This window comes from Elephantulus edwardii, unplaced genomic scaffold (genome assembly GCF_000299155.1).
Source record: "Elephantulus edwardii isolate Elephantulus edwardi_28Jun2011 unplaced genomic scaffold, EleEdw1.0 scaffold00161, whole genome shotgun sequence".
Lineage (NCBI taxonomy): Eukaryota > Metazoa > Chordata > Mammalia > Macroscelidea > Macroscelididae > Elephantulus > Elephantulus edwardii.
The window spans coordinates 3,105,961-3,117,337 of record NW_006399911.1 but is presented as its reverse complement, the minus strand read 5'-3'; the positions used below and the strand labels follow the sequence as shown (position 1 = coordinate 3,117,337).

General features: G+C 46.1%; 1 protein-coding gene across 1 annotated transcript in view; it reads right to left on the bottom strand.

Moving 5' to 3' along the window:
• The window catches only part of UROC1 (urocanate hydratase 1), a 51,947-nt gene that overhangs the window by 22,548 nt on the left and 18,022 nt on the right, over positions 1-11,377 (bottom strand). Inside the window, exons 4-13 of the mRNA XM_006895163.1 lie at positions 10,482-10,541; positions 10,021-10,149; positions 9,837-9,898; positions 6,281-6,347; positions 6,052-6,195; positions 3,927-4,015; positions 2,089-2,151; positions 1,676-1,855; positions 1,005-1,102; positions 237-309 (exon numbers count right to left, since the gene is read on the bottom strand). Of these exons, the coding sequence (XP_006895225.1) occupies positions 237-309; positions 1,005-1,102; positions 1,676-1,855; positions 2,089-2,151; positions 3,927-4,015; positions 6,052-6,195; positions 6,281-6,347; positions 9,837-9,898; positions 10,021-10,149; positions 10,482-10,541 (965 nt within the window). The remainder of the gene's footprint in view (positions 1-236; positions 310-1,004; positions 1,103-1,675; positions 1,856-2,088; positions 2,152-3,926; positions 4,016-6,051; positions 6,196-6,280; positions 6,348-9,836; positions 9,899-10,020; positions 10,150-10,481; positions 10,542-11,377) is intronic.

Here is an 11,377-nt window from a genome sequence, read left to right as displayed (position 1 = left end):
TCAATCCTTCAAATATATTCCCAAACCTCCTTTTACTTCTGCCTCTCAGCAGCTTCTCTCTCTGCCCCTAAGTCCACTCTCTCCTGCATTATCTCTAGCTGTGGCCACAGGGAACTGGGGTACCCACAAGCAGACATTTCCTAAAATTGCTATTAAACTATAACGTCCAGAGCCCAGGCTTAAAAGACTTTGGTGGCACTGGGTACCCTAGACCTGGCAGCCACGCCTTCACTTACCCCATAATGTGTTGAACGTATGAGGGGTAGCGAAATTCTGTCTTATCGGCTCCTTTCTTCTCCACATCGGCTCCTGTGGACAAAGCACAAGAGCAGACTCACCTGGGTATCAGAGATGGTGGGTCTAGGGGTCTTCAGGGAGGGTGTGTGGTCAAAACTACAATCTCATAGGAGCCACCTGAGAAACATGTTTGATGCCCAACAGAAAGCACAGGGGAGCTGAGAAAGCTCTTCCGGTCCAGTCAGGGAGGATTCCATAGGGCTTTTCTCAAGCAAAAGATAAAAGAGACAGGAGCAGAGGTACATGCAGTAAGTGTCCACTTGTATATGACACCCTTTCCTGCAGATGCAAACCTGTCTCTGCCCTGAGGCTGGACACTGGGGAGGCCAGAGGGCATGAGGTGCTGAAGACAAGCTGGGAGGGAACTTCCCTGGGCATCTGTTTACCCCTTTTGAAGGTTATACCCTATGAACACATTACCTGCTTTACAGAATGATGTTTCTTTCAGCTAAAAACAAGCCTATATTTTGCTCACTGAAGGTTGGCTTGAGACTCAAAACTACTCTTATATGGCACGTCAGGTTCTTAAAACAACTGAAGAAGTGAAGCACAGAGAGGCCAAATTACACATCAGACTGGCTTCCAGGTGACCCCGGAAGAGGTATAGGAAGCCAGCGGGCTCCTAACTTGGCCTGGATGAGGGGGTGGCCACCCAGTGCTGAGACATCAGTCTCTGCACCCTCCCACCCCTACTCTGCTCCTGTTACCTGCTCTCTGGGCCTCCAAAAGGAAGGCATTGCCATAGTCCCAGAAGAAGAAGTTCTCCTGTGCCAGTCTGTTGATGGCTGAGACCTGCCTTCTCAGGCTGCAAGGAGAAGAACTGTCAGCTCAAACACCCCTGGGCCCTTGTGCCCCCTTATCTCGAGAGCTTTCTCCTCCTGGTCCTACTATTCCAAGCTCGCTTCAGCCTCCACACCTTCTCCCGCTGCCATCTCCTTAAATCCTCTATGCCCTTCCAGACCAGCTGGCACACTTGCTAACAAATGCCCCTCTGAAAAGCTCTCTCTGGCTGGTGGTCCCTGACTCTACCAGCACTTACTGGGCACCAACTGTGTCAGAAGCTGCAGTGGAGGTTTTACAAAAATATTCCTTCATCTTGGCTCCCAACATTCCTATGAGGCCTGTATATTCCTAACTCCTCTCTGACAGGAGAGCAGATGGAGGCTCAGTGAGGTTGAGAGTATTGCCTAAGACCCCAAAGGTGGTGACTGCAGAACTAGGCTCATGCCAGAGCAAGACATGGAGGTCTGCCGTCTCCCAAAGGCTGTGTGCACATACTGTGGACAGGTCTATTTGTGCGTGCTGTCTGTCTGTCTGTTTGTCTGTCTATCTCTCTCACACACACACACAGAGACACGGAACAGCCCCACCACAGCACCTCTCTTGAACCAGGTCTTTGAAGGCTGAAGGGTTGGAGGCCATGAGGCTCTGAGCCTCTGAAAAACCAAGCTGTACAGGGTAGTAGCCACCATTGAAGGGGTTGTGACAGGACGTCTGGTCTGACCCGAGATCTACCAGAAGCTCCCCTGTTGCATCCAGCTCATGTACCAGGCGCTCCCTGGGGCAGACACAGGCAGTTAGTACAGGGCAGAGAAGAGGGGAGAGTCGGGTGGATGATCTGGGCCCCAGCTTCAGGGTTGATAAGGAAGAAGCTACAGGAACCACCCAAGGATGGGATCTAACGGGATTCCCCCCTAGAAAGAGTGGTAGCAAGAAAGCCAAAGAGGTCAGCATCAGGGCCTTTGCTAGAGGGGGTCCTCTGTTGCCCCTGAGGGAGCCACTTTCACTCACCAAAGATCCACTACGTTGCCATGGTAGCCAAGGCTGAGCACCTCCTTCTGTCTCCTTGCTTCTCTAGAGTACAAGATCAGACCAGATGGCCCCATCACTTCTGGCCTCCACTGCCCCGTGACAAACCTCCACTCCCACTAGCTCAGGCTGAGCAAAAAGCAACATAAATGTGAGGCTCGAGATGCCCCGAAGAGCCTTGCATGTGAACGAAGCACCAGGGTGAAGAGACACCACACTTTGAGAGCTCACTAAAAATGGTCCTGAAAATGAGACAGAATCTGCTACAGAGGATTCTAAAAACTGTTTGGAAAACTAAAATGAGGCCGGTAAATAAATCAATAGTTTGGAGGGAAAATCCTGTTGTTGTTGTTGTATGCCAGTGAGTCAGAACAGACTCATCGCTGACCTTCCAGCAGGTTTTCAGGGGCTGTAAATAGGAAGGGAGGAGACTGTCATTTCCCGAGGGGCAGCTGGTGAATTCGAGTCATCTGCCCTTGAGTTGGCAGCACAACTCCTTACCCTAGGCCACCAGAGCTTCCTTGAAGGAAAAAAGTTTTCAATAAATAACTACCCCTACAGGTATTAATGGGTATTACAAAGCAACAATAAGGCAAACAACATGGCAGAAATGGAGGCTTTCACATCCTTTGTGAACACTGAGAACACTGTGCACAATGGAGCAAGTGCTAGAAGGGATCAGTACACTCCTCTTAGTATGCAAAGTTAATAAAGCAGGAAAACAAATAAATGAACAACACATAGTTACAAAGCAGAGAGGGAGGTAACCCTGAAGGTAGCATGTTTAGGGAAAGGAGATTTGAACCCCAGCTATAGCGCCAGGGAGGGAACTGCAAGCCCCTGGGAGGGTCAAGTCATTCTCAGTGGTGTTTTTTTCGACTCCAGGGTCATAAACTTGTCAAGAGTTGCTTAAAGTGATTGGTTAAATGGATTTTGAAAACATTTTGTTCTCTGTGTGTATGTATGTGTGTATGCATGTGTGAGCACATGTGTGTGGTGTGAGCACATGTGTATATATGTGTGTGTTAGCAGGAATTAACCTAGCCCAAACATATAAGAGGGTAACAGGAGACAGAGGCTAATAGAAGGGGGCCATTCAGAAACTGTGAAGATATCAGAGTGGTTGGAAATGGGTACGTGTATGTGCCAAGTTCAATCAGGATGCTAAACCACCTGAATGCAGACAGGAGCCCTATCGTTGAAGGCAAGGCCTTCAGCACCACACAAGAAAAGCTGCATTTCATCTGTAATCAGTAGAGCATTACCTGAGAGTGTGAACTAAGTTTTGGTATGACGCTATCAGATTGACATTTTAGAAAAATGTATGTTAAAATAATACTGAATCTGGTGGAAGGATCCTTGGGAGTTCATTATGTTATATTCACAAGTGCTGTGTATATTTGAAAAGGTACATATAAAACCAGGTTTATGGCTCCTCAGTGATTCTAAACTGTAGCCAGAGTTAAAAACCAATGGCTTTGGCTCGCAAGTCTGAGACTTGTCATGAGGTTGTTTTAGGTGGTCAGTTAAACAGATTAGAACTGATTTTACTTTGTGTGTGCACATATGTGTTCTTCAGAATAAATTGACTGAAATAAAACTTCAAAAATGGCATCAGGTCAGCAGCTGCTGCCCCTTCTCCACCTGCCTCAGCCCTTTTCCCGAGCTGCCACTCACATAGCTAAGAAGGCCTTAAGCGGGAAGAGGTAGCTGTGCAGAAGCTGCACAGACAACTTCTCCTATGAGCAGCCCCACATTCAGCCCTCATCTGGGATGGATGCCCTCATGTGTCTGGCTCTGGGGTGGACTTGGAGTTGTACCTGAGCCTCTGGATGCAGTGGTCGAGGCTGTCTGTCACCTCCATCAGCCAGCCTTGCTTGTGGCGCTTCAGGAGGGCTGCTTTATCCACCTGGGACCGTAAGACACAGGGCAGCCAGTTACACACCTTGTGGGAGGGTCTTTCCTTTCACTCATGAAGGTGTCATTCCCCATGCCCATCCTCTCATTTTTATAGTAGTCTTGGGACACGTGATAAGCTGCATTCTAAGTTTTCATTCCCTTTCCTTCATTCTTTATCAGTGTTGTTGTTAGATGTCATCACGTTGATTATAACTCATAGCAACCCTATAAACAACAGCTCTGAAGTGCCCTCTCCTGCATCACACTCATGATCCCCATCATTGTGGGAGGGAGTGTCAATCCATGGCATCGCCTGTCTTCCTTTCTTTCACTGACCCTCCATCTTTCCTAGTACGGCGTCTCTCTCGAAGGACTCTGGTTTCTCCTGAAAATATGCCCAAAGTAAGTGAGATGAAGCTTCCTGATCTTTGCCTGTAAGGAGGACTTCTTCAGGAGAGATTTGTGTTTTCTTTTGGTAGTCCATGGAATACTCGGAACCCTTTGCCAACACCACAATTCAAAGGCACCAGTTCTTCTGACATTTTTATTCTGATGATTCTTTTTCTTCCTTATCATTCTTTATCAAAAGAACCCAGATTTTTGTCAGGGTACACAGGATATAACTCCAGAAGATGAATCACATGGAGGGGGAAAAAAATCACAATCCATGATGTCTAGTCTTTCTTGCCAACAGGAAAATACATTTGATCCAGTTTTATTAACCAAAGAGGTAAAAGGCAGTATTAACTTGAAGGGGTTTTGAGAGTTCTTCCTGTTAAAATCGGGTCCGTCGTAGCAGGCACTCTCCTTCTCCTTCCCTCTTCTCTTGAATGTAGGGGGCTGGCTGGGGCAGTCATTATGTAACCCAGAGGAAAGCCCAGGAGTCTCTAGAGAGGTTGGCCCTGATGCTTCTGTGTAAGAGAAGTAGCAACTCGCTCATGGGAGCCTCCGGAGTGAGGTCCTGGCACCAGCAACCAAATGAGCTTTTAACAAGTACAGGCAAGTCTGGGAGCTTGGCGTAACTAAGTGCAAATCACTCTGGTGTGCACCCCTGGGACTGGTCTTGACGTTCCTCACTCTCCTGCTTCCTGTTTCTTGTCTCCGTGTGGGAAGCTTTCTGTCTCTTTTGAAGGAACATGTCTGTCTCCCTGGTGTGACTGAGAGGTTTAAGCTGGAGAAGGACACCGGCATGTGCCATCTTCCCGTTCCAGGCCCAGTGCCAGGTTAGGGGATACAATGATGCTGTCTGGTCACAGAAGGTTACACTTTAGTGAGAGACCAGACAATATGCAAAGACAATGCCAGGTATTGCTGTATATTTTGATGGTAAGAAGTTACCTGCCAGGGAAACCATGATGCCAGGGAGGATATGTGGAGGAGGGGCGTGATGGCAAGAGAGAAAATAGGTGCATGTGACGGTGAGGGGGCAAAGGAAGAGGCAGCTGAGTGTAGGTGACAAGAAGTGGGTGTGGGTGGAGGAAGAGAAGTGGCTTTTGAGGTAAAGGGGGAAGTGAGACAGATGGGTGTGGGTAAGATGGGGAGAGAAGAGAAAAGAATTATGGGGGTGACAGGAAGAAGAGGTGGGAGTAAGGGAACAAGGGAGGCAGAAGGGAGGTGCAGGGGTGAGCATGAGAAGAGAGGCAGGTTTGAGGCGAGTTGGGGAGACATGAGGAGGTGGGGGCGGGGTGAGTGTGGGCAGAGAAGAGAGGCAGGTATAGAGTAGAAAAGAATAGAGGCAAAGGGTAGGTGGGGAGGGTAAGGGAAGAGAGAAGGGGTAGATGAGGGTGAGTGGAATGTTTGTGGGGTGAGTAGAGGAGAGAAGAGATGCAGGGAGTAAACTGAGGAGAGAAAAGAGGCAAGTGTAGGGTGAGTAGGGGAGAGAAGGCGAGGACAGAGGGGAGAGTATACAACTGGGTGGAGAGTGAGTGGAGGGGAGAAGGGTGAGCCAGGTGCAGAGAGAGGTGGGTGTACGCATGAGGATTCTTTGCAAGGGATAAAAAGAGAGAAAGACAAAGAGCACAGATGAGACCCTCAGGCTGGTCTTACCTCCGCTATCACCCCAATGCACCCCACGATGACCGCAGCCTTGGCCTGGGCTCCGCTCATTCCACCAAGTCCAGAAGTGACAAAGACCTTCCCAGTCAAATCCTCAACGCCCAGGTACCGACGGCCAGCGTTTAACAGGGTGAGCTGAGGAAAGAGGAGGCTGGGAATGCTTGCCACCCTCTCCTCCCAGGACCACCCTCCCCAGCAAGGTGCGGTCACTGCCTCTCACCACTGTGCCGTGGACAATTCCTTGTGGGCCGATGTAACAGTAGCTGCCTGCAGTCATCTGGCCATACCTGCCACCACAGACAGGGCAGAGGGAATGTGAATCAGACTGATGCTAAACGTCATCTTCTTTTTATTTTTTAAATTAACTTTTAATTATGCAAAATCACACTAACACAGTCCAGTTTATTAATAAAAATTACACATAACGCTATAGTCTCCAATCTTAGTCCCTTCTAGCCTCCAGGACTTTTACAAACATGTTTTTCATTCTTAAATACTGTACTCTAATTGATAAAAAGTCATTCAGGAAATATTTGGCTCTAACCATTAAAGTTGTGCATGTATTTTGTTCTTACCTTGCAATTACACTTTGTATTTTATAGTTACATCAGGGAAGGGATAATAACTTCTGTTTATAAACACAGTGTTTACTATGTACATTAGTATACAGCCATGAAAAACAGAGCTTAAGACTGTCTCAAACTCATTCACTCATGGACAAAAAGCAAAATCAGAAAAGACTACAAGTTTTTAAATGTAACTAAGTGGAACATCAATCAGGATGGGAGAAAATGCAGGTCAGATGGCTAGAATGGGAGATTGAGAAGAGACCTAGTGAGCCCCTGCTACAGCCTGATGCAAGAGGCTGGATTTTTGCTAAGAATGGGGGGTGGGGGGAAGCACAGAGTCAAAGCAGTCCAGCTAGTCGCCATCTTTGAACTTGGTTCATTGTTTCAAAGTCGACCAGTTGAGACATTTGGTTGCTATGCAATGTACACGCTGTATTTATTTTCTACTGTTGATGTTGTTGATGATTGCCGTCGAGTTGAGCACGACTCAGAGCAATCCTATGTTCATAGGGCCTGAAGCCTTTCTATAACTATCATCATTTATCAAGTTCATAGTTTCCAGAGGCATGTTGTTTAGGAAGCAGATGCCACTCCTGCTTCTTTCTACTAGACAGAGTACACTTCTAATAGGGTAGTTGTTGTTATGTGCCATCGAGTCACTTGCAACTCATAGTGACCCTAAGTACAAGAGCCCTAAACACCATTCTATCCTGTGCCAACCTCGCCATCTCAAACACACTCATTCCCACCACTCCAGTCACAGAATCGATCCATCTCATCAAGGGTCTTCCTCTCCTGTGCCGTCCCTCCACTCTCCCAAACATGATGTCCCTCTCCAAGGACCAGTCCCTCCTTGCAACATGCCCAAAGTATGTCAGACAAAGCTTCAGAATCCTTGACTCCAAGGAGCATGCTGGCTTCACCCTCTCCAGGACAAACCTGTTTGTTCTCCTAGCAGTCCATGGTATGTATATTCAACATTCTTCTCCAGCACCATAGCTCAAAGGCATCAATTCTTTTTCTATCATTCTTAGTCCCTGTCCAACTCTCTGGTGCATAGCACATAATGGCAAAGACTATAGTCTGGATCAGGTGCACCTTAGTCTCCAGCCTGACATCATTGCTCTTCAGTACTCTTGAGAGGTCCCTCACAGCTGACTTTCCCAATGCAATTTGTCTCCTGATTTCCTGGCTGCTGTTACCAAGAGTGTTGACTGTGGAAGCAAGTAAACTAAAACTGTTAACTATCTCAATCTCTTCACCATCCATACTGATGCTGCCAATTGACTAACAGGGTATCAACCTGTAATATTTCTCACTCCAATGACAGTTCCTTTTCATTGCTTTAATGTTGTTACATGCCACTGACTTGACTACAACTCAAAGCAACCCTACGAACAACAGCTCTGAACCTTTCCTTATCCTGAGCCAACTTTACCATCTCTTAAGACACCTGACCCCACTGCCACAGCCATTGTGCTAATTCATTTCATCCAGGGTCTTCCTCTCCTGCACTGACCCTCTCCCCTTCCAAGCATGATATTCTTCTCCAGTGAATGGCTCCATCTTACAACATACCCAAAGTACAGAGACACACCTTCAAAATCCACAGAGACACACCTTCAAAATCCTTGTCTCCAAGAAGCAACCTAATTTCACACTCTCCTGGACAGATTTGTTTGTTCTCTTGGTAGCCCATAGTATGTTTAGTACTCTTCTTTAGCACCACAACTCAGAGACATCAATTCTACTTCTGTCAGCTCTCAGATACATAGTAAGCAATTGAAAAGACCATGGCCTGGATCAGGTGCACCTTAATCTCTGGACTGTCATCACTGCTCTTCAGCACTCTGAGAGGTACTTGTACTTGATAACTGATTTTTCCCAGTGCAACTTGTCTTTTGATTTCCTAACTGCTGGTACCAAGAGTGTTGACTGTGGATCTGAGCAAGATTAAATCATTGACAACCTCAATCTTTTCTCCCTTTATCATAATACTACCTATTATGGTCTGGTGGTAAGGATCTTTGTTTTCTTGATGTTGAGATACAATGCCTATTGAAAGCCGCAGTCCTTGACCTTCTGCAGTAAATGCTTCAGGTCCTCCTCAGGTTCAGCTATTAAAAGAACCACCATTCCTTTAACAGGCATTGTCAAATCCCAAAGCGTTTGTTATCAGCAATGCATAGTACGCTTGTTTTTGACACTTGATTCTTACCAAACATTTCCATTATTTCACAATCTCATGAGGGAACAAAGACATTTTGCTGTTGTCTTAGCTTCATGCTTCCCTAAGGACTACTGAGCCTGGGAGATGCCGCAAGCTTTCCTGCTCCTTGCTTTTCTCTTTTGTAAATGTCAAGTTAGTATTTTTTCTATTTGTTGGGTTCTTGCTCCCAGGATCTCTCCTCAAATCTCTCTCTTCAGGGTAAAGGGTAGACTCTGGACTCACAGACCATGCCTTAGCATTAGCGCTATCCCATACTTTGGGAAAGGAACTGGATCACTCTGTTTGATCATGTGAAAAATGGGGTCCTGTTAACTTTACTTGGAAAGGCCCTATGTCTATTTGCTAACATAAGAGAATAGTAATGACATAGTTGCCAGCCACTCAGTCAGACAGCTAAACCAAATACCAGAAGTGTTCCCAGTGGAGCCCACATCTAGTTGAGAATACCATTTAGTGGCTAACCCATACCTACCTGTGCTAAGGTGAGAAGGTTTTACCCTTATCATTTCACTTAACTGTCACACAGCTCTTTAAGACAGAAACTGGGATTACAGATGAGGAAGATAGAAGCCTTAGTTGCAAGGTTACACAGGGTGTAAGTGGCAGAGATAGAAACTCTCAGTCTTTTTAACTTGGTCATTTGTAGGGAAATGTTCACTTATTTACAAGTGCATAAAAAATGTAGGCATATATTTTTAAAACCCTATGAGGGATACAGACATAAATAGATCATTACATACACAACCCCACATTTCCAATAAAGAGAAGACATCAACCTGTAAATGGATACATAGGCAGACATACACAATATTTTTAAAAGGATAATTAATATTATGTAAAAATTAAAGTTAAGTATGTTTCAATGATGCAATTATAAGCATTTGACAAAACTGTATTTAATATTGCCATACATTGTTGTTAAAATGAATTTTCACTAAGTGAAACACATTATAATATAAACCAAAACAGTGACTCACATTGTGTTCCCCAAAGCAAAGAGCTTCTCATACATTGTCCTGGATGAGTAGTTGGGAATGACCTGGAAAAGAGGGATGGAAACAGGCTCTGGGGAATGTGATCTTCCTTCTTGCCCAGCCATCTTCCTGTTGCCAACCAGCTGCTGTCACAGGAACCCAGGTCAGCCTGCAGGTCAGAACCCACCATTCCGTTGGTGATCACCAGCCTTGGGGCATTAGGGCTGCTGGGGAAGAGACCCAGAGGATGTCCGCTGTACATGACCAATGTCTGCTCTTCTGTCATCTGTGACAAGTAGGACATGACCAGCCAGAACTAGAGAAGATCAAAGAGGAAGCCTCAGTTTATTTGTACTCCAAGCCTTGGACTCCCAGTAATGGCTCTAGTCAGGAGAGTTCCCTGCAGGCCCCAGCAGGCCCTCCCACACTCTATCCTCCAGTTCCCCAAGGACATTCCCACAGCTCCTGGTGCCTCTAATTCGGCTCCTATCTATTATAACTGTAAGCATCCCAAAGCAAGTTCTAAGTGTGGCACTTCAGGCAGCAAGTCAACTTGCAAAGTTATGAATTTACTAGCTCCTACTAAGGCACAGGAGTTGGAGAGAGATAAGGCTGATGGGGGTGGGAGAGGCCACCCAGTCATCTTACCTGAGCCCAGTTGCTGAGCACCTGGCCGTTCCCTCCATAGGTCACAAGCTCCTGGGGAAACTGGAGAAGATACATTGTCTCTGAGACATGGCAGGAGAGAACCCTGCAAAGATGTAGGAGGGCTGGGGAGCTCTTGTCTGTGATTGGGCTAAGGGTTCAGGTCAGTGTTAAGATCAGAACTGGAGATAAGGTCAACTTGGGATCTCAGCCTGGGCTCAAAGTCAGGGTCGGCCTGAGACCAGGATCTGAAGTCAGGGTCACATCAAAGAAGTTCTCATTAGTGTACTAAGTAGTCACAATTTCTGAACATATATATCAATTCAAGGAACTCAAGGAGCTGCCCCATCCTATTCCCCTTTCTCCATTTGATCTGTAGCCAAGCTCTTGAAGGATGTCTATGACAAGTCCATCGGGACAGACCTCATGGTTCAGCCTAACAGCGCTCACCCATCGGACTACACCAAACACGTGGAATAAGTCCAGCTTGAATCAAGCAGTGTTTAAGGATAAAGTATCCCAGACTTCAGAGACGTAGTAAGAGCAATGATGTATAGTGTTTCTCATGAATAGTTTTGACACGGATTGCTTGATCATTACTATAATGATAATGTCATGGCTATTTTGAGTTACATAACATACATTATGGAGATTAATTTTATCCGTTTCACTTTACTATCTATGTGGTTAGGAGAAAATTTAAAATTGCACATATGTCCATGGATCAATGACAAATTCCTGCTGTGGATGATGCTATTACAGATGACGTAACCGTAAGGTCGCTGAGGAAGGACAGAACCCAGTGCACCCCAAGGAAGACAGTTTATTGAGGAGAAACTGCCAGGCTGACTCTAAAGTAGAGACCAGAAGCTACTTAAAGTTAGAGTGGGGTTTTATAT